This window comes from Necator americanus, chromosome IV (genome assembly GCF_031761385.1).
Source record: "Necator americanus strain Aroian chromosome IV, whole genome shotgun sequence".
Taxonomy (NCBI): domain Eukaryota; kingdom Metazoa; phylum Nematoda; class Chromadorea; order Rhabditida; family Ancylostomatidae; genus Necator; species Necator americanus.
Genome location: NC_087374.1, coordinates 24263440 through 24289107, shown reverse-complemented (window position 1 = coordinate 24289107; position 25668 = coordinate 24263440). Strand labels below are relative to the sequence as shown.

At 42.2% G+C, this 25668-nt stretch overlaps 3 protein-coding genes across 4 annotated transcripts; all 3 read right to left on the bottom strand.

The window, feature by feature from the left end:
- Positions 1-458: 458 nt before the first annotated feature.
- Positions 459-824, bottom strand: RB195_002541 (uncharacterized protein; the record flags this gene model as incomplete). The annotated part of the gene is made up of 1 exon (XM_064199846.1): positions 459-824. The coding sequence occupies one exon, from the start codon at positions 822-824 to the stop codon at positions 459-461; it is 366 nt and encodes a 121-aa protein (XP_064055727.1).
- RB195_002540 (uncharacterized protein) lies at positions 688-15291 on the bottom strand (the record flags this gene model as incomplete). Of its 2 annotated transcripts, none has more annotated exons than XM_013436667.2 (10): positions 688-798; positions 1723-1813; positions 3325-3403; positions 3461-3564; positions 4827-4919; positions 5314-5396; positions 5449-5538; positions 7404-7560; positions 14406-14524; positions 15205-15291. In XM_013436667.2, the coding sequence occupies 10 exons, from the start codon at positions 15289-15291 to the stop codon at positions 688-690; spliced, it is 1014 nt and encodes a 337-aa protein (XP_013292121.2). The 2 variants fall into 2 exon arrangements, with proteins under 2 accessions (XP_013292121.2, XP_064055726.1); XM_064199845.1 differs by lacking the exons at positions 688-798; positions 1723-1813 and adding exons at positions 3233-3257; positions 3646-3802 and having other exon boundaries at positions 4855-4919.
- A 4388-nt stretch (positions 15292-19679) lies between these two features.
- Positions 19680-25368, bottom strand: RB195_002539 (uncharacterized protein; the record flags this gene model as incomplete). The annotated part of the gene is made up of 6 exons (XM_013436669.2): positions 19680-19906; positions 19988-20365; positions 20431-20545; positions 21501-21662; positions 24758-24916; positions 25240-25368. 6 exons carry the CDS (start codon positions 25366-25368, stop codon positions 19680-19682), a joined length of 1170 nt encoding a protein of 389 aa, XP_013292123.2.
- Positions 25369-25668: the final 300 nt, after the last annotated feature.

Below are 25668 nucleotides of genomic sequence, written 5' to 3'. Positions count from 1 at the left end.
CCAAAAACTGTGCACGAAAAAAAATGAGAGACTGAGCTGCCATGGTCATCTACGCTTTTTTGGAGAGGTACAGCTCATTTGAAAAGGTTCTGTTGCAACTGCACCGCCAACGCTTCAAAACCACTTTGAACCAATTAGGCCTATCACCTCTTCTGGTTCGATACATATATTTGGTACCGGACCTGACCGGAAGGAAAAATGCACACTCAAAGAGGCTAAATCGGTCGACGGCGCAACTCGTTGTATAGACAATATACGCGTTCATAAATCTCGAACGGTTCTGAATTGAAGTCGAGCATCCCCTAGAAATTAATTGACTACAAGCACTTCATTCTTTATCCTTTACCCTTCTTCGACTTAAATGACGATCGTGAGAAATTTACCACGTTACGTTCGACTTCAGAGCGATTGACTAAGCTTTTAGCTGAGGAAGTAGCCTTTTCTGAAAATATGTAATATCAGGCAGGGCTAGGGAGATTTCGAGCGATGAGAGATCCTGGCAAAATGCGCAGGATTAATGCGCACAATACGTCCCATATGTGCTGAACTCGTGAGAAGTGGAGAAGTGTGCTCGGCAAGGACACCACAGCGAATTCCATGAGACCATGGGTGAAATATACAGGTAAATATTTGAACAATGAATCAACGAGAAAGATGCATCCCGGTGTGAGGCGATTGGTGTTGACGCTAAACGGGAAAAGCTGCGGAAGTGGAGGCCCTTTGCGAGGAGATGCGATTCGAATTTGACGAGAGTCGCAACATCTGCAGCTGCCGGATCGCGGCTGCAGCATTGTAGGCCTGTAACGGGCACGACTTGAAGGCATACCTGTCACAACTGTGTCCTGTTATCTTTAGAGGCGCCATACAGCGAAATGGACGATGTTGTGAGCTCTCATAAAAAATAGGCTCAAGAGTTTAGAAGATCACGAGTATGAATGCCATCACGCTCAATTCAACCCCCCCCCCCCCCCTACTGTCCTGAAAAATAGCGTGCGCAACAGCCTTGGTGAGCACACAGTAAGTGGGTTGCTGACGCTGTCTCTCCTGCTCGTTGGCAGAAGCGCTTGCGTTGCTTGATGTGTCACGTTGCTAGATGCCTCGAAGGAAAATTCGAGCACCAATGCCGCTCCTCAACGCCATCTTTTCCTGACAATTTTGAAGAATTGAACGTGATCGCGTTGATATTCGTGATCTATTAGCTTCAGTCCTTTGTTCTCGCGAAGAGATCTCAGCATCGCCCAATTCGTGGTATCCTATCTTTAAAGGCATCACCCCACGAATCTGAGGTGGTGCAGATTTTAGGTGGTGTATTCGTATACGGGATGGGAGACTATGGAGAGGGGGGTGATTCCTTCCATTTCTTCCCAATTGCCGTAAAAAACGACCCGGAAGATGCGGCGCCGCACAAGGCTGGCGTGCTCCAGTCGAACTCCTTGTAGAAAATAGTGCGCCAGAACGCCTGAAGCCGTATCTTCCGGGCCGTTTTTTACGGCAATTAGGAAGAAATGGACGGAATTACCCCCCTCTCCATAGTCTCCCATCCCGTATACGAATACTCCACCTGAAATCCGTACCACCTCAGATTCGTGGAGTGATGCCTTTAAAGAAGGACATGTAGCCAAAAGCGCTGTAAATTTTGAATTCTTCTTGGGAAATAAATCGAAGCAAACAAAAAACAAAGTATCAAAAACAATGAATACAAGAAAGTGGAAAAAATCCTACCTTCCGCCAATTTCTTCTGGCGAGAGACTTCTTAAGATGTGAGGCTACAGTACCGTGAATATCCGTAGTGTATGCCGTATTCCCACTGATCCTGTAATACACTTTCATAAAAGTACAATAATATTTTAAATGCATCGTTGTAGTGTAGCAGTAGGTAAATAGTAGGTAATTCACACAAACAAAAGCTCCCCTAATATTTTCCCTTTCAGAATGGTTGCTGAATGGGGATTAGTCCGAACGAAGAAGAAAGCAATTTCAATCCAATTTGTTACACGTGCGGAGAAGCTCATAGCATTCGCGCACTGATGATTAAGGAAATGTCTCTGTCAAATGAACCCGGCAGATCTTCGATATATGCCGGTATGTAAAAAAGTTTTAGAAAACATTTCGAAAATGTTTTGTGTAACTTTTTTGCATACCGGTACCTCCTATCTACTGCATATTTTATCATTAACTGAGTGAAACTAAAAATCACGACAATCACGAAAAACTAAAAAAAATCATCAAGATCATAAATCAGCACATTACAGAGTTCACGGAAACTTTGACTAGAAGTTGGGATCAAGCGCTGGCGAAAATCCACAGCCCTCAGCCAGCCTCTCGTGCTTGCAATATATCCACAGTAGACGTCCCAACAGTGGGACCTGCGCTTAATCCATCCTAGTTCAACCTTACCCATCAGCAATGTTCTAATGATACCCATATACTCAAAACAACATGTGCGCCAATTACACCAGCGGTTGCGCTCGCGGTGGGACCCACATGCATGCTGCAGTTCGGACGATCGTCAAGTAACGCAATCTTGAGCAGTGTCAACTGCCGTAACTAACAAGGTCGCTCTATTCGTGACTTCCTGCTTCATCGCTCTGCGCTACCGTGCCTACGGAGAGGTGCGGACATCAATAATATTTATCAAAGCATACCATGTATCTGAGGTAGTACGAATTTCTCGCAGAAAGCTCCAAGAAAGGGTTGTAGATTGCGGAAAACACGTAGTTCCGCTCATCTCTTCCCGATCGTCGCTAGAAACGGCATGGGAATCGCTTCAGTTCCTATGAGGTGCGTTAGAACGTGCCTCTCCGTACTCTTTCGTCCCCCTCAGCAGTCTCTTCATTAGTTTAACCTGAATGGGCTGGTGAGGAGATCTTATTAGTCTTCGAAGGCTCGCTCGTTGATGTGGCGCATGCGCAGGGGTGGCGCGTTGCAATGCAGATCGTCGTGAAAAAAACGGCGGCTTTCGGGTAGTTTTTTACAGCGACTACGGAGAGATGAGCGGAACCATATGGTTTTTGGCAATCCATGGCTCTGTATAAAAGGTTTCCATGGCAAATCCAAACCATTTCAGATTTGTCTTATGCTGTCTTTAACAAGATACACTTGTTGCTGCGTTGCTGTTGCGTGCCCTTGTTTTCCCGATGCTAATGGGACCGCGTGCACGGCCTTATTCTCATCCACACTATTCTCCATTCTGATCACCTACTCGGTATTTGGATTCCTAAGTGAACATAACTTATTCTACGCGAACCGATTCCTTACTGCACACAGAAGTTTTTATATAGTGTAAGCAGATACATTTTCACAATTTAATTACTGGGAACTCACCATGGATGCTCAAGGGCTTGCTCACACGTGTAACGATGTTCCGGATCGCAACACATCAAATGAGAGATGAAGTCTTTTGCTGAAAGCGAGTGTTGAGCCGCTAATCAGAAACGGACATTAAGATGAAGGAATTCACCAGAGTCCGAAATTTGATCCCAGTAGGGCGCATCGAATTCGTATTCACCTTTGATAATTTGAGCAAAAAGGTTTGCATCGCTCTCGTCGTAGAAAGGAGGATACCTGAGCAGAAGAGAGTTGAAATATGGGGAAAATGAAGTTACAACGCAGAACAGCGCCCCAGGGCAGCGGTCAATGGGATACCACATGAACATTAATCGCAGATAGAAGGTTAACGGTTGGCTGGGCTTACTAAGCGTAGGTACTGAGAAATTCTCAAGCCATCCATTGAAAGCAGTTACGGTTAAGTGCCGAGGTGTTCCAGACAAAACAATCATGGCTGTCATATTCTTGCTAATACCTATGTAAATATAACATTGCAAACAAAAATGCAAAGCGAGGGCCAATGGAAAATGTCGACGAGACATCGCATTCTTATTTCTTTCTTACAAAACAGGCAAAAACAACTATTATATGCAAGAACTCGTCCGAACGGATTGTCATTCGTTCTATATAGGTTGTTTACAGCAGGAAGAGAAGATAATCCTCGTAATTTTCTTTTGAATAGTAAAAAAGAATGTCATAGATAGCTAAACTGCAAACTTGAGTAGAATGAACTGCTTTGTTTCAAAGGTTACGTGGGCGGATCTTATACCTTCAGAAAATGTCGGATTCCTAGAGACCTAAGTTTGCATGCATATATGTGGGAGTAGACAGAAGCATTTATACATTATGAAAAAGTCTAGGACAACAAAAAATCTAAAAATCACGTGTCGCCATCTGGTTACACGCGTCATTCAGCGGATTAATATTAGTGCTAGGCTCAACGATGCAAGAATATTGATATGAAGAGGCGTCTCGAATTCGTAGTGATACTGTAGATAGGATAGAAGATTTCAGCAGGTTTTAGTTAGTTTAGTTTAGTTTTTTGCTTTCCGAATTAGCCAATTGTCAAATTTAGCCGATCTCAGCATCATGGAATCACTCCAATTTCAAGCTTCAACATGAACCTTAGGTCATTTTTTTTTTTATTTTTTGTATTTCGTGGTTGATAGAGAGACGCTCGCCGACGTGAAACATTAAATTTTTCACAATTTTTGGACGAATATGTCTGGACCTCAGACTCCAGATGCCAGCAGAAATGAATGCAGTGAGTGGTGCTAACGAGAGAACCTTTGATCAAAACTGCTACTCTCCAGGGCGCTCTACCGGTATATCGCTGTATCGCTGCATTGAGTTCTTTGTTCTTGGTCGTTTTGATTTGACTACATCTATTACGACGCATGCAGATGTCACACAGCCAAAAGTGATTTCAGCATAGGATATTAACAGAAGCCTTGCCACAGAGACTTCTTACTGACAAAAGTTATGTTTAAACAGTGTACCCGCAAAGTAGGATGTAGGCGATAACACCTATTGACCATACGTCCACAGCTTTTCCATACGGTTTCTGCTGTAGAACTTCTGGAGCCACATACCTGAAAATTGCAATGGAGAGACGAACTAGTCATTACCAACTCATTTAAAGGCATCACCCCACGAATCTGGAGTGGTAGGGATTTTCCGTGGAGTATTCGTATACGAGGTTGTAGATTATGGGGAGGATGGTGATTCCGCTCATTTCTTCCTAATTGCCGTAGAAAACGGCCCGGTAGATACGACTCCGGGCGTTCTGGCGCACTATTTTCCACAAGGAGTTCGATTGCGGCGCCTCGACTTCCTCTCCATTATCACATTCCTCTCCATAATCTACTATAAACAGAATAGTCCACTTAAAATCCGTAACACCTCAGATTCGTGTGGTGATGCCTTTAACAATTGCTGTACAAAACAAAAGTGCGAAGTCGACTGTGAATCCATATAAATACTAACCCTGGTGTACCGCAAGCGGTCGCCATCACCCCAGAATCTTCCGTTTTCGACAAACCAAAATCCGAAACCATTATTTTAGAATCCTGAAAAACAGAATTGAGTCATATTTTTAGGAAGCCAAACTTTAGCTCTCACCTCGTCCTGGTTAAAATATAACAGATTTTCAGGTTTCAAATCCCTGTGCACCACTCCATTTTCATGCATGAATGCGACGGCATGCAATACCTGCAAGAATTCGAAATTTTTATAGCACAGAGGAATATTTGTGGTCTGGGCAGTTTTTAAGAGAAGAATACAAAAATACAAGAGAAAACGCATGTGCCCCAATAGGGCCATCTTCAATAAGTTTCCTGACAAATGGCAAAGCCATGACGATCCCTGGATCTAGTCACAAGCCAAGAACTGGAAAAGCCTGTTTTTTGTCTCGTCAAAGGGTCGTCAAGACTGAACATTCTCATTGCTAATCTAGCTTAGGCTGCGCTACAATATTTGGTACTAATGCTGTCATATCGTGGTAGACGCTGAGGCTAAGACTTCAGGACCACCACTCAGAATTTCAAACCCTCAGAATTCCACTCTCTTCTCTCTCTCTCTCTTCTCAAAACAACCCCATTAAAATTAATTGCACATGTCCCAATCTTCCGTTCCATAAGCCTTCTCAGCATATGTTTTTGACAGTAAGATGAACAAAAAGTGCTTCAAGAAGCGTTTGCCCACCACCCAGTCTGAAGCTGATGCAAACCAGACGAGAATTGGAGGAGAGTGAGGAGAGTGAAATCCTTATGCTGTTGAACTCTGCATATTTATTCCTGTGGCGGGAATAAATAATTCAATTCCAGCGCTGTCGATAACAGCTTCCGCTCTCTTCACTACCAAATATATCTATTTCAAATATATCTTGTATATATATATATATATATATATATATATAAATATATATATCCACCCTAAGATATTGGTTTAAATCCACCCTGGTGCTCACCAAGCTTTTCTTGCCTCCGGGGTCGATAAATTGCGATAAATTGATACCAGACTTGGAGGATAAAAGCAGTGAATTGACCCATGCGCTAACTCCCGCAAGTTACTCTACGGGCTAGTTACGCGTTCGGAAGCATCAAACAATTCTGAATTGAAGTGAACGTGGTGTCGCATCCCTAGCAAATTGACTAACGTCAGACACTTTATCCTTTTACACTTTATGTTTACTCCTTTATACAGCGTGAGGTCATTGCACGAACCCTTTATAACTTGGCTCATCGTTCATCTGCACCTTCAACTTCTGTTCACAATCGTCTGAGGGCGCCAAAGTGATGAAACGCAAGGCTGACCTAGAACGGTTTCGAACCATCGACCACGCTGAACCTGCTACCATTGAGCTACACACTCAACAAAACATAAGTTCATAATATAAGTTCGGTGAATGTAGCGGAATTGGACTGGTAACCACAAATCATAGCTAGAGAGTTTGAAGGCATCACCCCACGAATCTGAGGTGGTACGGATTTCAGGTGGAGTATTCGTATACGGGATCGCAGATTATGGAGAAAAGGGTGATTCACTTCTTTCTAATTGCGGTAAGAAACGGCCCGGATGATGCAGCTCGAGCGATCCGGCGCGCTATTTTCTACAACGAGTTCGACTTGAGCGCGCTATTTTCTACAACGAGTTCGACTTGAGCGCGCCAGCCTTGTGCCCGCTACGTATCTTCCGGACCTTTTTTCACGGCATTTAGGAGGAAATGGACGGAATTACCCCCTTCATAATCTACTCTCGCATAAGAATACTCCACCTGAAATCTGTACCACCTCAGCTTCGTGGGATGATGCCTTTACGGCAGCGTATCACGGACTGGTACGGAAACCTCAGGGAAGACGTAGACTTCCGGCTGTAGATTACGAAAACCGCTCAATTCACCCTAATCACCATTTTAAAAAACGGCGTGAGAAGGGCGTTTGCTCCCTCGTTCAAAAGAGGACCCACCTTTTTTCATTGTTTTCACTTGAGTAGGTTACTGTCGAGACCTCATTGGTCTTCGACCACGTCAATTTTGTGATGGGCTGTTAACTTTTCATCAAATCCCTTTCTCTTACCTGTCGTATTAAATGACTGGCATCCTTTTCCGTGTAGGATCCCTTCGCCACTATCCTGTCGAATAGTTCACCACCCGTGACCAGTTCCATAACGAGGTACACATATTGTTTCTCTTCGTACGTGTCGTATAACTGGACGATATTAGGATGCCGCAACCTGAAAAAATGCATACTATATCAGATTTATTAACGACTACATTAATTAATGGAGCAAGTTGAAGTAAAGTATAATTTGAACCCAGAGGGTTTAACATTTACATCCTCTTGAACTCTACACAAAAATGAGCTTCTCATAAAAAGAAAAACATTATCTCCCTTTCAAACGTTCACTTCCTATTTTAAACCTTATTTTATGAGATGCGTTCGAGTGTTTTCAACACATGAGCTATTTTATTCTCATGGATTCGCTCTATTTTCGCCTCTTCCCAAAATAACGTTTAAATTAGTATGTTCTCCGGTCCCTACAACAGGCGCACATGTTGCCAATAACGAAATCAACTGAGCTGTTTGTTCATAATGCATTCATGAACATCGCTTCGCACTCACTCAGGCAAAAAATTGTACGTCAAGGTTCGCTCCACGTCCGGCTACCATCACTTTAGCTCTATCTTGGATGTTATGTAAAGGAAAACAACGAAAGCAACAAGAAAGTGCGAAAAAGGCGGATGCTTCATACTGAAAGAAAGAAATCTTGTGGCACAAAAGATTGGCAACAAGCAAAACTCACTAGCTAAGAGTTCTGGAAATTTTCGAAGAAAGGTTTTCTTGCTGTGATTAGAGGTATCCATCGAAGGAATCCGGAACAAGAAGGGATTTACGTCGGATTGATTATGAGAGATGAAACGTGTAAAAACATTACACATCTAGCAATCAGCCCTGCTTGCCTGGAGTATTAAATCGCTCAGAGGATTAACGGGCCACAAATTCACCGTTAGACCGACGTCAACCGTAGACGGCAGACGAACGTCGTCTACGTAGCGAATGAAAATATTGATGCAAGAAAAATGGAAGAAAAAGATTGAAGATCTTAAATTCTTAAAGAAGATTTGACATTTTTAAGATTCTTAATGATTGGAAAGGTGTACTACAACTACTAGGAGTACTTGACGCACCGCAAACATGAGGTATTAGCAAAATCCTTCCTTTTCAGGATGAACAGATAGTTGATCTTAACTATGTTCAACCGAGTGAGCCCGAATAGAGCAGGGTATTGGAAGGAGGGGACGCTACTCGATGTCGACTGTGTTTGATGCAGAGCGGATGCGGTACGGCCACAAACTGGACGGTATTCTTCGTAGAACGTAATGCTATTCCGTTTTCGTTTCGTTGAAAGCGCGTCTCTTTAAACACAATGTCGATTGCATTTTATTTATTTTTTTATTTTTGGTCACCTGACAAGAACGTTTTTATCTCTACACTACAACCAAATATGGGTCGAATTCTATTGTCCTCGTGTCAGTCCTTTCTTTTTTTTTTCAATTTCGCGTCCTTTTCTCTTTCAACAGTGAATGGACGTGATTACGTATTGGCTACACGCCTAAATGCTTACGACCCGAAGTTGTAGGTGAGTGGGTGGTATGGTGCTAAAAAAAAGCAATCTTGATCTTTGGATAATAAGGGAAAGTCTAGTTCTTTGTGAAATCCTAATTTTTAGGGCTGTTTTCATACGTACGTACTCATAACAATCAGGTCTACAAATTTCATTTTCTTGCACGTTGTGTAGCTTCATCTTTCGAGTCTTCTTAATTGGACCTCTGGAAACCTAACTACACAATCTAGTACGTAGTAAGTGATGGAAACCCCGAAAACCCTCTCACAGTCTACCGAAGTCTTACGACTATTGTTTACTCATAAACTTCCCTTATACCTTTTGTTTAACGGAAGAGAAATACATCATGAAACTGACGTTGGGAAACCTGTGGAAAACATAGAATTTAATGTGATCACATTTAGATTCCTTACGATTAGATTACAAGTATGAGCATAGCCCCGCTCAATTCTCCCAGATCATCCTGAAAAACGGCGTGGGAAACTGCATTTGTCCTTACGATTAGCTTACGATTACGATTAACTTTATATTCTCTCATTGCTTCCCCAACGGTTTTGTGATACGTTGTTTTTACGCTCAAACCTTTATTACTGTCAGCAATCGTCCGCTACCGATATTAGAAGACCACGAGAGATATTGCTGTAGTACTCTAGTCATGAATATAAAACATCAGTTATGACCGCGTATTATTCCCCGAGAACAGTGATTAACTATCTTGACGACCGACAGAAACACTCCACGAACAAAAAACGGACAAATGCCGTGAAGTGGAAGCTGATGGAGCAGAAATTTTGGAATGGACTCTGGATGGTAAAGGGCAGAATGCTAATCATGAAACTGTTAAAAGAGAGGAAGGTACAAGACAACAAGAAGCATTCAGAGCAGAAATCCCTGAAGATGTCCCAGATTCTCGTATTCGGTTAAGATGTAGTGAGATTATCCAGTTTTTTTTTTGTTATTCACCGCTGCCTTTAGCACTGCAAAATTATCTCGCCACATGTCTCATCTGAAGCTTCATGGAGTTCTGAAATTTATCATAACATGGAATCGGTAGAACGACTCTTCCAATTCTGTCCAACTTCGGCCTCTATTTCTAAAACACTATTCTGAGATTGAGTCGACAGCTCATCTTTTTTCCCCAGCAGCGGCTAACTCTTATCGGATTCGACTGGGAGGACTTTAGCTCACCATTTCAATTAGGCGACTCTGGAATAGATTTCCTGCGGCTCTCATCTAAACGACTGAGTAGATGTCACATGGATAGAATGTTCAGAGATGATGAGGAATGCGAGAGGTTGAGGCTACGAAACTAATGCAGATCGACATGGGTTAAGGAAAGATTTCTTCAATTTATTCATGCTTGTAGCCACTAATTTATTTATTTACTTGTTTGTACCACACATCACAAGATTTAAAATTTAAAGGAGGAGGGACTGGTAGTGTGCACCTTAACGATACCGACAACACCCCACTCCAAACTCCGTTAAACAGGTGAACATTACGGGGGTTGAGTTGGGCAAACAATTCCGAGAAAAGAATCAACGAGGCTTTCAATAATCCCTATTCACTTACTCAGTTCCTCTCTCAGCTTCCCGAGAAGAAAAACCAATGAATTGTGGAAGTTCATGGGATAATGTTGTTTCGACTTCAGCGTCAACAGAAGGCAAGTCGTCGGAATTTGCTGCATAATGGCCATCTTTTTGTTACAATCCATGTTTCCAACAAAAACCTGCATGAACTCCAGAACAGGTTCGTTTGAACATATGTCAAGAGGAATGCAGCGCACATATGGCACATTCGTTCTGGTCACCCAACTAGGAGTCGTCTAGATTTGTGATAACTAGATTTGTGCAAGGCGGAAGTCCTTGCACAAATTGAAATAGAAGAAAAAAAGGTAATGAACGTCTTAATCACTCTTATCAAGTTCAGTTTTTTTAGGTCAGAAATCACTTTCATCTTGGTAATTAAGGTAGAATCAAAAGTTCTGCCATTAGATATGCTAGAATCCCATTGCTGTTGGAAATGATCACTTGAATCACCGAGAACAGGAATACATTAGAATTTTTTGTTGCAATTTGACAAAAAATCACTTAATGGTACCTCGAGTAGCAGCTCCAGCAAGTTCTGCGCCGGGATCAGTGACAACGTGCGGTCACAATCAACATGTGGGTTCAGTGTTATCTTAGAACAAAGAAGACCGTTGATATCTATGAGATTGCTGTAAAGAAAAAAGTCCTCTGAGCAAGTGGGACGTTTGGAAAATGATCAAATGTGCATCGGACTGCATTTTCATGTACCATGCGATGTTGCGCTTGGCATCAGAGCAGTGCTTCCAAAAACAACGCATTTTTCTTCCGAATTTTCCCGCATTTACGCTTCAATGAACCGAAAATGTGTGTACGTAAACTAGTGGGAAGCAATCGGCTTGTTTTCCTGTATGCGTGAGGAAAAACGCATTCCCTTGAGAGTAATAGCGTCCGCATCGTCTACAGCTGCGAATAAAAGTGCTTTAGATTTGCAGTGGAAGCTAAAATTCTTAAATATCATGAAGAAAAGTGTTTAGAACGGACAAATATTTTTCAACCAAATAACTGTACGCCTCCAAATTTTAGGTTTTTTTTTTTAAAAAGTAGAACTTTGGATCAGTTCAGTGGGTAAGATACATTTTTTCTGCTCTTCTACATCGACTTCGTTAATTTTTCGAAGGCACACTCAAGATAATGACCGCAGACCCTTTCGAGTCTTGTTGACGGTTCAATTCGCCCACGAGCAACTCTGTAAACACCCGCAAACACATCCACAACCCCTAATAGATTTCCTAACACGATTTTCACCTCATATCAAAAGCTTAACGAATACAGCACAGTGGTAGGTAAGGGGAATGAGAGCTCTTGGACTAGAGGATATTGTCGGCAGCTCCGCAACGACGCAAAACCTTAAAAATTCTCAATAGACGGTGTAATGCCGCTTACGTAGAGTGAATATCGCTAATTTTGAACTCCATATTTAAAAACATGGACGCAGTAAGACTCTAAGCGCTAGGTACATTTGCTGTGAATCTGAGAAAGGCCTAAGCTGGATCTTCAGATAGGTATGAAGTGGTACTACTTAGTCCAGTAAATTATGATCACACTAAACCTGAATCAGCACGCCGAAAATGATTCTAACTCGATTGGGAGATCGCAGATGGAAAGGGGAATATGTGACAAGCAGGAAAGTAGGTTGCGTCACGGCTGCGTTGCGCGCCGGACCGGTTGAACACATTCGGCAGCAATTATATAGGGCCAGGTGGTCGGATGACGTTTACGTTTCCGCTGCAGCATTATTGCCGGAACACAGAATGTCTCGTGCTCTTTTTGATGTTTCGAAGCATCGCATTTGAAAAAATGTTCGAATCGACAGAGAAATGATGAGAGGAACATTTGACGCTTTTGGACCACAACTGAGGAACTGAGCCGCTGAGAATGTTGATTGATTTATAAAGATGAAGCTTTATACAGGTAGATTTTGCTTGCTGATATGCACTTCAATATGTATTGATTTCTAATCAAACAATGTTATCTAAATATGTAACCCAACTGGGAACTGTTCGGAATAATCCCAGAAAACTTGAACATAAATCGTATTCATTTATACTCTTAGAGAAAACTTCAGAAAGGAAATGATTTTCGCTACTATGCAAGGCCAACGGTTGGAATCAAAATGAGTTCATGCAAAGGAAAGAAGGGAAATTTTATTGGAAAGACTTCTGCTAATTCCAGATATTTGCAAGAAGTGCAAGTGCAGTGTTGGAGTCGATTTCTGCAAGTGATGGAGAAGTTAAATGCTACTCTCTGATAAATTTCTGAAAAAGCCTTAGACGGAAATAAAGCCTTTTTCAGAGGTTTCTAGGCTAACGTGTGTGAATAACGAGCGCTAACACATCCTTTCACAAGATTCCCTATTTTCTTTTCAAAAGCAGCAAGCACAAAAAAGAAAACATTCCTTGAGAAAAGAAAAGAAATCGTGTTCAGATTATTTGTAAAAAAAGGTCAGCATGTCATTCTAAAAAAATATCGGCTTTCTTAATTTGTTACTTTAGTTAAGTTGTGAATTCGTCGCAGTAAGAATGAACTGTTGTTGTAAGGTTAATGGATTGGTAAAAAGTGTCGCGAACGGAAAGATTCACAGCCGTCTTCGATGCTCCATCTGCCTCATAAAATCAACTTTCACCAAGGGATTTGCAAAGAATTTCATTGTATATAGGGCGTTGTTCTGATACACGTTGTCACAACACTTTTTCTACTCATTAACATTAACCTAACAACACTTCAGTCTTACTGTAACCTACAGTAATCTAGCAGCAAAATCATTGTGTCACAAATATTTCAATGAAACTTTGCTGACCCACGAACTGCATCACAATACCGCGCTGATCTCTGCCCATAAAATTTATTTTTCCAAGAATTTCGATTCTGCATGCACCATATTCCATCTATTGCATTCAGTTGTCCAGAATACTTTCATGGTGAATTGAAAATGGTTGAAGATCAAGGATGAATTGGTCACTCTAGATCACCTTAGCGATTCTGTAGTTTCAATGAGAATGGCGTCGCAAAAAAATCGTGATTGTAATTTTGCGCAATCTTTGAACAAGCAGCCCCAGAAAACAACAGATCCAGGATCTCTTTAGTCACCACATAAACATTTTAACGCTAGAATTGTTGGTCGCTGGAAATGGTTTCAAAAGAAATTAATAGGAAGAAGGAAATGGAAATAGGAAAAGCTCATTGCAATGCGCATACTTAATAGGAGTTCCTAAGCCCTATTAGGTGAAACTAAGCAACAGAAACCACTATTTTCATCAACTCTTTCATCTCCCGAAAGCATGTTTCCTTAGGGTTTACACTAAGCTATTAAAAGCAATTGTAAGGCCCAAAAAATAGAACTGTGTTTCGGCAGTAGGGAAAAACAACTCGTTGTAGTAAGTAAGTGGTCGTCGTCTTCTTGTACTCATAAGGTATTACTTGGGAGTCAATGCGTCAGCTAATCCCGGAATTTTCTCCAAAATATTTTAGCTCTTTGAACGCTGCCGATACGACATTAGCATCCATTCGTGCATGAGTAAGACACTCTAGAAGTCCTTGGAATAGTTTGAAATTTTACTTTAAAAGATTCCTCTTCTCTGCTGGGTGTGGAATTTCAACGCAATTCAGCACTTTTTCTTATGGTAAGTGAGCAGGTTCTTGCCCCAGTTGAGCGCAGTTGTGCTTATGATTTGAATCGCCGCGTTGCCCATGGCATCGTGCACGCGATTAACTCAAGTCGAATATGAGAGCGATAGAAGTAGGAGGGCAGCGAGATCGAGGCGAGGAAAATCCGAGGATGAGCTGCCGACAAGAGCACATATAGAGAAGCCAAGAAGTCACTGGATAAGAATATGCCACAGATTTACACAATGAACGTAAACTCACTTCCGTAACACTTTGATTTCGTTTTCCAGTGATTCTTCCTTTCCCTTCAGAGCCTTCTTGTCGATGCATTTCACAGCCACCATATGGCCTGGCTCCTGCTTGCATTCCGCCAGAAACACCTTGACAAACTTCACGTATCTTGTAAATATTTATAGGAATCCTCAAAATTTGCATTCATAAGACTTTTTAGACCTCTCACAAATGCTTTCTGAAAGGCACAGTCCTGCGAACTTTCACGTGATGCGTAGAAACTTAGTTAAAGAGCATCGTTTGGATTTGAAAAGAACAGATTGAACCCACATTCAAATACATTTTACGGTGAAAGAAATGAAAGAAGTTGGGAAACATCTCAAGAGAACTTTAGAACGTATTGGCCAAAGCCAACTTGAGTAGAGCTCAGTTCAAACGCATTGCGATCGCAGAAAAAAAGGATGGTATGAAGGAGAAACAATTTACATCCCCTAATTCTAGTTCTAGTTAATAATTCTGTGCAGAAACCTCATTCTGGAGAATATTTATGTGCACGTGATCATGAAAAACTCTTTGCTAGGAAGCGGAATTTCGCATATGCTGGACAAAAATCTTTCAAGTCAGAAAATAATAAAAACACTCCAGTACCGAACAGTGAGGAACGAGGTGAAGGGCCCTAAATAAATTTGTCCATTTAATGAGCAGAATTTTGTAGTAACAACAAAATGGAAAATGCACTCGGAACGAAAATGGAACTACAAATTACGGACGCAGAACGTTAAACAAACAAACATGCTATAGTAGGCGAAGGACAGAAGAAGAAACGTACCTTAGAAAAAGCTCCAGTGCCAAGAACATCCCTAAACTCGTAACGCTCTCGGATGGAGCAGCCTTCGCGGCGCTTGAACAACGGCATCTGAGCCCTTGGACATCGATTTCCAGCCTCATTGCTGCCTCCACCTCACTCTCGCTCGCTCCGCTCCTCGCGCCCTAGCTCACTCACTTATCTCGCAACCACTAACCCCTACTACATTCCTTAGAAACCCCGAGCTATCACCCAGAGCCGTATGTGACAGCTGCGGAAGCTGGAAATGTTCGGAAAAGGGCAGCAATCCCTTTCAAAATCTCTGAAATGTATGCAGTGAGGTGAAATAGAACACCGGCACCGTTGAATGCCACCCATGTAGCCCCAGCCTCCACATGTATGACACCAGATGCCAAATACGCTGCTGGAAGCAATCCCTATTGGTGAGGATCACATCAGAAGAGTACTGCATTGTTGTCCGGGACGTCAAAGTAGTCTTACCATCACATCTGGAGTGAATCCAACAGTAGTGCAGTTGCAGTGATTTCACAACACTGAGGTAGTCACAACAACACAATTCGTTGTCGTCCACAACACAATTTGATGGAAAATGTACATTTATTCATTTGTACACGCTAAAGTATAAATCACATATAAGAGGCAGAACATGTGGATGCGGCTACTATTCCGCTTATGATTGACAGGGCAAGGATGAGCATCTCCTCACGTATTCTTGTGATGAGTTGCTGGGTCATTCTTCCGCTACGAACGATAAAAAAACTTTTTTATTGATCTGTTTGAGCTGTGGCCAAGATTGATACTGATATCTATAAAATTGATAAAAAAAATATATGTGATATATTGACAAAAAAAAAAAACTCCTATGAGTTTAAATTTAAGCTCAATTCTTTAATTTCCTTTAAGTTTGGAACTTACCCTGCTAATAGAACACAGTATCATATGTATTTCTTCCACTTGAGTAATAAAATTTCAGACCTCTGAAAAAACTGAAACAACCTGTGAAGAATAAAATCAGCTATACAGAAATTTTTCCTTGTGAAGACATTTTTTTTCTAACACAATAAAAATGAAATTCGTCTTGTGAAAAAGCTTTGATTCAAAGAGAAACCTCAGTCAAAGGCATCGATTCACGAAAGTGACGATGTTAGGAGGTTCTCACAGAAGAAAGAAGTGAGGCTTCAGATCAAAACTATGAGTTAATAACGCTCAATTCCGCCTGGTAGAAGGACGGGTGTAGCGCAGTCGGTAAGAGGCTGTGGCCGCACGGTCGATGGTTCAATACCCGCCTAGTGCCAACCAAGCCTTTCTTTTCTTCGGGTTCAATAAATTGGTACCAGACTTGTCTGGAATCATGGAAGGATAAAAGCACTGACTTGATCATCAGCTGGCCCCTCCAAGTGATTGTATAGACCTACAGTGCTCCAAAACCTCAACGATTTGACGAATTCCAGTAAAGTGCGTTGGCGCATCCCAAGCGGATTGATACGTCAATGACTTTATCCTTCTTACATAGCAGAAAGGCCTAAGAAACAGCAAGGATTGCATCAGTCTTTACAATGCAATTGATGCACCGTACGGTCTTAATTCCTCCGTCGTACAACGTCCGCCATCCAGCAAAATGATTTAAATGAGCAGAAGAAGCTGCAGCTACCCCCCCCCCCCCCTTTAAGAATCGAACGACGTCACGACCGTTCTACGTGCCGTAATAGGTTGCATCGCTGGTGGCAACGGTGCAAGTAGAGCTGTTTCGCACGCTTCTTCCTGATTGTTAGGGAAAATTAGACGTAATCGCACTCATACTCGTGAACTACCTCTCTAAACCTATCTAATCGTGGAGCGATTCCAACACCGACACCGTTTTGTGTTGCGCTTACTTTTAATGAGTTGCCAATGCATTCAGATGAACGAAACCCTAAAAAGGGCCCGAGGAAAACTTCCCATGTATATGCGCAGTTGTATGCAAAAAAGAACGGAAGAAAATTCAACCTTTGCGAGTGTGCTGTGATTTGTAGAATTTTCGTGAACACTCAGCCGCAAGAAGAAATATGGCTAACTCCGTTTAAACAGGCTGCGGATATTGTCTGTGGTTCCATCTTCAACCTAAACAATCAACAGAAATGTTTAGCAAAGTTGAAATCGGAGACTACCTTAAACTTTTCTTTTCCTAGTGCACTTAATTCTTAAGCGATCACTTTTATAAGAGTGTAGAGGATGCAGACCACTTGTAAGAGATCATTACTACGTCTGCATGGTCGATGGTTCGACTCCATCCAATCACAACCAAGCCTATCATAATTCCATGGTTCACAAACAAGTACAATACGTGACCGGAAGGAGAAGAACAATGAATGACCACATATGTCTAGACTGGCTTGCACAAATCATTCTATAGGCCCCATCTTCATAGACCTCCTACGATTCTGAATTGATGTTGAACGATTTGGTGCATTCGATGGGATTGGTCCAAGCTAAGCACTTTACCCTTCAATTCAATTCGGAACCAACGCTTCAAGCAGAGGCTTGATCCTTTGAAGGAGCACGGACCACCTGTGGAGAAGAAATTCCGTGAAATCTCTGCGATGCAGCTCGGAGACTTAAGCGAAACGTGCATCCAAACGAGCCTGCGGTTTACGGATCATAGGTAATTTTTTAAAACTAACTTGGTAACATCTTTTTGCTGCATGCAGTGGATGTGCACAAGAATATTACTGAAGGACCATTCTAGCAGTGTCACTCCTGCCCGCTCTATTATGAAACATCCACGGGGTTTGCCCTGCGTTTGGAGAGTGAAAGACATTTAACTCAGAACATCTTCATCAATTTTCGTGGACGTTTCATTCGGATTGCCAAGCTGTGGAAAACGTTTCAAAGGTTTCTAGATACTATAAGAGAGTAAGCAGGAGCAAAGATTGCTTCCACTGACAATCGACAAATTGCAACTATTATGCCAAGATTCAAGGAAGGTCGACCCTTCACGGTTTCTGGAGTACGAGTGGGTCCACAAAGCCTACAACTAAGGCGTCTAAGGCCGGCCATTTCCAAGCAATGTCAATGAGGCTTTTAATGGGTTGAGAAAGTTCAACAGTGCCACGGATATATATCCTACGGTACAGAAATGTAGAGAAATGCGATAAAACAGCGTTGGAGATAAAAGGGAAGCTCTTACCGCCCTCTTTTAACGTTTCTGAAAAGTTTTTTTTTTTGGTTTTTCAGCGGATGATCCAAATTTATGCATGAAATAAAACAGCCTTCACTTGAGATATCAATAATATCAATTCTATTTCTTGCCGTTATTTCCACTTCATGATATCTTTTAGATGTTCATCCAAAGTTATGCGGATGCAAATTTAGAAAACGAGCTGGAGCAACAGCCCACTCGTTGCACCCAATTTCTGCGATTTCGTCGCACAAATTAAGGTCCGTGTCACCAATTACATATTTAATTTGGTCTCCGAATTCTGTGAAGTTTCGGGCCTTTTAATTTATGTAAGTGATCGACTGTTATCGACGTATTAATGCTATTAATGCTAAAATGGCCCGTCTCCTGCTGAACTGCGTAAGAAATTACACTCCATATAGCGACGGGATAAGACTTTCGCCCAAATCCGCAATCGAACTGGAGCTAGCAAGGGTCCCACAACGACCACAAACGCTCAGACAATTGAACCACGTACAAAGTCGTTCTGACTCGACTGTAAGTCACAGTAATGGGGCGGGGGGTCGAGTGGGCCGCGACGGTGACTGTAAAGTCCCCGCTAGCGATGAAAAGTCGGCACCCCTTCTAAACGTTTTGGTGGTATGCAGCTGAAAAAGAGCAGTAGTTCGTTACAATATTGAAATGCCAAAATTTGGAAGTCTAGGAGACTGTTTTATATCGTAAAATTTTTTTAAATTTTTTTTAGCACTTCGTATTCTTTTCCTAATTGACATCGTTTCCAACAAGTTACATATTGGCTGCAAAATCTGTAGAAATTGGTTGAGAAAGTGAGAAAGTTTCCATCTAAGTCCCTATTGTCCCCAATTTTTCGTGAAACAGACACAGTACTTTTTGGCACTTTCTTGGGTAATTTTAACAGCAGCTATTAGCATTTTACGTTCTGTTATTGCATATGTGGTGCTCGAGAACAAGTTCTTTCTGGCGAACATTCCACAATTTCAATTAGCCTGACTATAAATGCTATTGTTTATGCTCGATATTCTTCCCCAAAATCTTTAGGAGGATAGTAATTCTTAATCACTCCAGATCTGGATGATCTTTCGTAGTGAGGAGGAAAATACTAGGTCGAAACAGCTGAATTCTCATCCTATTTTTATGGATGTTTTTCACTTCTTGTGTTAATTTCTTCGAATCTCTTGAACCAAAGCTGTTCTGGCCTCGAATGACCTCTCTCGCATATTTATTTGTTTGCTTTTGAAGCAGCCGTTTATTACATACATACAAATATATAGCACCCGAGGTGATTTGCTGGTAAATTCGCTTATCGTCTCGTTCCATCTTCGAAGAAAACACCTCCGTCCAGAGCACAGTATTTGGGGCAAATTCCACGTTCTCCTTGTGGTCCGGGTTGTCCAGGTTGTCCAGGGTTTCCAGGTGCTCCAGCAGGTCCAGCAGGTCCAGGTGGTCCGGGTGGTCCAGGAGGTCCGGAGCTTCCAGGTTGTCCGTCGCGTCCGGGTTGTCCGTCGGCTCCAGGAAGGCCAGGGGAGCCTAAATTAATGGACGTTTTTTTTGCATAATAACAGTCACAAGGCTGAACGAAACATGCAACGCCAGTAAGAAATTCCCAACCTGCTTCTCCTGGTGGTCCTGGATCTCCTGGAATAGCGTTCGTACTCTGAGCTGGTCGTCCCGGTTCTCCCTTCTCTCCGTCTGAGCCAGGTGTTCCAGGTTGTCCAGGAGGACCATTTGGCCCCGGTGATCCTGGTGCTCCTGGATTTCCGGGTCGACCTGGGCTTCCAGCCCTACCAGGGCTTCCTGGTGGTCCATTTGGTCCCGCGGGGCCAGGTGGGCCAGGTGGACATGGATTACACGGAGGAATATCGAGCTCTTCGCAAACGATTGGTGGTCGACCTGGAGCTCCTGGTCGTCCTGGTGCTCCTGGGATTCCTGGTTTACCGTTTCTTCCTGGCAGACCTGGACGTCCTGGATGGCCAGGTTTGCAACACCCTTGAATTATATACATAAATATTTCAAACAGCAGAGAACTACTCCTACTGTGTCGGGGAATTCACCTGCACAAGATCCGGCCTGTCTTTTAGCACGTTCTGAGGTGGCATTAGCAGCAAAGGAGGAGAAGGCTGCCGGCTTTTTATGGCTGATCTCCGTCATAATGTCCCGTGCAGACGACTGAAACTAGTTCTTTAAGGCTGTTAGTAGAATTAAATTAATGCAGTCATGCCCAATTGAAGTTGTCTCTACCGCTTTTTGCTTCGTGTAAGGTACTAGTCCTATTCACCTTCCACTCTCCACTTCGCAAGTTTTTTTCTTTCTTTTCTAATGGAGTTTAACTTCAACTGGATTTCACAAATGTTTCTCATTTGTTCTTTTCACTGCGTTACTTTTTTCTTAAACGATGAGAGTGTGTGTAAGTTGTTCGCAGAGCATGAGAGGTGTTTTGATAAAAAGCGCACTTTCGCCGAGGTCGCAAGTTTCTTGTTCAGTTTCCAAACCACTGTTTTGGATAGCAACACTATGCATGAGCGAGGCAATCGAAGAATTTCTTCTTTTCGAAAACACCGTTCTAAATGACTTTGCTTATGCACGTTAAGATCGCTAAATGGCCTCCAACTTCTAAACCCGTTATTGGTCGACCACGGAAAAACCCACAAGGGTTACTGAGTTGAGTTGGGCCACTTCATATATGGTAAGAATAGCTTCATGAAGTAGAAATACGCGGATCATCTTTTCTAAGATTTATGGACCACTAATACTGACAGATTAACGCTATGATAAATAAGCTGAGCTGTAGTTACATCTTAAAAAATTTTTCTACTCTAGTTGCTTTCTAGAAACTACTCCAGCCCTATAGAGGTGGTTCGATTGCTCGATTACAATAAAATAGGTCTGGATTCCTTCTTTTGAATTTTGTAAGCAAGCTCAGTGGAAAAGGGGAGAATTAGCGTCGTGTCATCACACGATTCTCAGCAGAGCGAGAGATCTTCTAGGGTAGTCCGCATTTCCAGCTTCTCCGCCTGCGCGCGGTTCCGCTGTTGCGACCGCTGCATTCAATCACAACAAGAAAAGAAATAGCTTCTAGAAGATAACCACGAACAGCAAATCAGGAAGAGATTTCTCAACGAACCTTACAGAACTGCAGATCGCGTTTCGTCTGTTGTTGTACATGATCTACGAAGTTGTAGACAATAGGCATAGTGATGCATACTGAAAGAATGGCAACGAGAGAGAAAGTGACCGCCGAATAGGCCACGGCCTTGTAAGCCCTCTCCCGAGGGTCCTCCATCACCTGAACACTCGGAATCACTTACTCAATCTTAGGGAAAATCTAACAGGCAAAGTTCCAAAACGACGATTACTAATAATTTTAAGTGGTTCAACAAGAACGAATCGCAAAACGATTTGGCACGAATAAGTAGTTCAAAAGCTCCTGTAAATAAATGAATGAAGTGGTGAAGTAAGAATAGTGAATCGAAGATTGGAGCGGATGGAATGTGTGTGTTGGGGTGTAGTAAGCACTGAGAGTGGTTGCTTAGAGGGGCGTAGTGGGTGGAGGACCGGACTGCGCTTTATACGCCGCGAAGACGGTCACCGACGCGGAACGCTGCACGCACTAAGAAAGCACAAGGCGGCGAGGTCAAAAACACCTCGCGACAACCTCGCGCGTACGCGCGGACACCCCAGACACCTGGGCTGACAGCACCAAGTACGGCACGAGAACAAGATTGTAGAGTTCAACGAGTTACTGAAGGCTGACCCCAGATCAGCCGTGAACCGAAAAAAATTGCACTGACAGTAAACTAAATCGCCGTAATCCTTTGATCCCTGCTCACAAGAACGTGAGTCTGATCGCGTTTAGTCCTCCTAAATTCACGTTGTGCACCGCGCCGAAGACATCTGTAAGAAGGATCTCTTCTGAGCCTTTCCTCCAAAGCTCAGCTTCCACAACCATATCCGCAATGCATTCAAAGGGTTTTTCTCCACGAGAAACTCAGGAAAATCGGCTCATTTTCCTCCTAATTATGCATTTACTATGTTCCCATCAATTTTTGCATTGCAAAAATTCGGAGAAAGAGAGATATCATGCCAGAAACAGGTTACTTAACTACTTATGGAATTCTGGAGATTTCTAGAATTCTTACACAAAAACAACTTTTTTGCCCTAAATGGCTCTACTTCTTTGATGATCTTGTTAGAGTGAAACCATCAATCCACATGAGAGTGCTTAAGTGACTAGTTTCGAAGAGGAAAGTTGTTGGTTAGGACTAATCTTAACCAACTAAAATATGTATATTTCAAGCAACTGTTCCGCTTCTTTTCCTGTTATTTATTGCTGAAAAAAAGTTCCAGCGATTTTTTACCCCCGTAATTAAATTACTGCCTGTCATCTCTCGAAAAAAAGGGAGACAGAATCGTTTAGCAGTCATGAGGCGCTGATATCATTCTTTTTCCAAGTATTTTCTAAATTATATCTTACAGATTTTCATCACAATTAAAATTGTTGCCGTGTGCTACGTACATTTTCCTATTTTCGTAATTTTCCTTTATTTTGATAAGCTTTTCTTCACCCTTTCAGATGGACCATCTGATTTCACATCGTAGCAAATAAATTACATAACGCCCATACTAATTCAAATCGGTGTAGGATCTGCACCACGATGTCTCGGCAGAAAACTTTGCAGGAAATGTTCTCAGTACTTGTCCCCTTGTACTCTCGGATACTTCAAGTAAGCAACAACGTAGAGAAGTTTCCATAGCATTCCTTTACAAAAGGAACGTGTCACAGCGTATCTGAATTAGCAAGATGAAAATGCTGACGGAAATGTTTGGGACACGGGGAATACTATTGCCTTGCGTACATCCCTTCCAACTTTTTTCCACTCAACTAAACCATCACCATTCTTCAGATTCGCAGTCGAAAACCTGCTTCATCAGATCAGGCTGTGATGACGTGATGAGCATTTTGAGATATTGTTTGAGAAAAAATGTATTTAAAGATAAGGTGATTGGTATTGAAAAACTCATTCGAAGTTGGCCAATGCGCTCGACTATTGGCCGACTTCAAAGGGGTTCGCCAATAACAATCAGTTTATCTTTGATTGTATTTCAATCACTTTTAATCCAGAGCCGTTTAAACTTTTATGAACGGGTCGGTGACTTGTACGATGGCTTGCGAGGGCCAGTCGATGTTTCAGATTAGTGCTTTTATTGTTGCAGACAACTTTGGTAGTAATTTATCGAACTCAAATAAAAAGCCCGCTCAGTCTGTTTTGAATCATGGCGATCAAGGTGCAGCGGAGCAAAAAATGCTAATTATTTATTATGTTCTAATTTGAAGGAAAAGCTGTGGCAGCTATATGATTTATTGGTCACATGGTTGACCTAGGACGCTTCAAAATTTTCTTAAGCAGATCATCTTTTAGTGGAAATACGCTTCGATCCGCGTAACCACTTTAGTGAGGCTTACGCACAAAATCCAAAGCTACGGTAAGCTAAACTGATTCGTTGATCATGGTTTGAATTGTTCTCAACAAAAAAAAGGAACCCTATCGGAGCATTGCATTAGGAGTAATAATGATAAGATAACATTAGAAATAATAAAATAATAATCTAGAGAATAACAAAGTTTTTTGCCAAATAAAGAACGTACAATTAAAAAAAATTTGTTCTCCGTGGATGACGTAATCACTCCCATAATCGCTGATCTTCTAACATCTCATAGACAATTCTTTCGATTCTAAATTTGTAGAGTGAGAAAAACTTCAAAATCAATTTACGATGTGCGCAACATGAAACCATGTGGTACGTTTCCTTAGCCATCGAGCAGCCACTGAGATTCCGATAATGACTACGACAAAAAACTGTTTAACATTTTCCACCACAGTGAAAACACTTCGTTGTGTCTCTGATCCGGCTAAGAATAACCTCTTCACAATAGACTTCCCTTTCGTGCTTTTCTCTTCTCTCTTTTCACATTTTTTTCTCAAATATTTCCCATGTAATGTGTCTTCAGATTGAGTATGTCGATATAGGACTCAGATCGCAACAGCTTTCCTTATCAACCGTGAAAACAAAGCTAAAGTCAGTTACGAACAAATAAAAACTACAATTGCTTGCGAAAATTGCAGGAATAAAAGGAATCAAATGTATCCCTTCATAAAGTTGGTACACGTCCCACCAATCACTTTGCAAGCTCGACTGGGCGAATCAAAGTCGCGAGCAGCGTAGCCAACCCTTTGTTATTTTGACTTCGCATCTACTCATAATATGCACATTCCACTTCATATTATCATATTAAAAATTCTCATTATTATACTTCATTGTGTTAATTATTACTACTGTGTGTATCGTTATTATATTATCATCGTTATTATCTCGACTTACAACAGGCGATCCACTTAGTGCTACAGGTGCTGCTGTCACCGCCGCGCATTCGCCTTCAAAATACATTGGTATGTTTCCCTCTTTTTCTTCCAAGTTCAGCACATCTCTAGAATACCTTCCAACTGCCAGGATTCCTAAGACCACAACACTATGTTGATCCTTAATAGACGCAACAGACGCTTTGATAAACTGGAAACGCTTCAAGGAACAAAAAGCCGCTATGTGCCGAAATCGCAACCTGATAGGACAATGAAAACGTTTCGATGAATGCAGCCGGGAAACGCGTGCAAGGATTTGATTTTGGATTGCCCTCTGGATTTGAGAGTTCATGTATGTGTGTGTGTGTGTCTCGAGAACCTGCCGCGCTCGGTCTGTCTGCGACTCTTCGCCTATTCTTCTCTCTTCCGACTACTCGTTGCAATCGCTATTCGTTGTTGATGTTGACAAATAGGTATGTTACAGCGTGGTCACTGTAACAGTACCATTGCAAGCACTGCAGTCGGTGCAGACGCTTCAGTAGCTGGCCAATCAGTCCCTTTCGGCGAGCCATCTAGCGCGTTGTGGACGATATGAGCAGCAATCCGGTCTATCTTGCAAGGAGGTACGCGCATTCCACCACGTTCATCTCCAGCAGTCGCCCTTTCAACGTGGTCGGACCTGTCTGCATTGCTAACGGCCGTTCGTCATTCCATATGGTGACAAGCGTGGAAAATCACGTTGTTCAGAGAAAGACGAGGTTATGGCGGTTCGGAGAAGTTCGTCGTCTGTCCGCATTTCCTATCTGGAGAGGATTTTCTGCTTTCGAATCCAAGATCACCCTTCGCAAATGTTAAATCAACCATTCCAGAGCACCAACATGCGTTCCCCTTTTGACCTCTATAGAACTGTTTGTGACCCTCTGATCCTCTGAA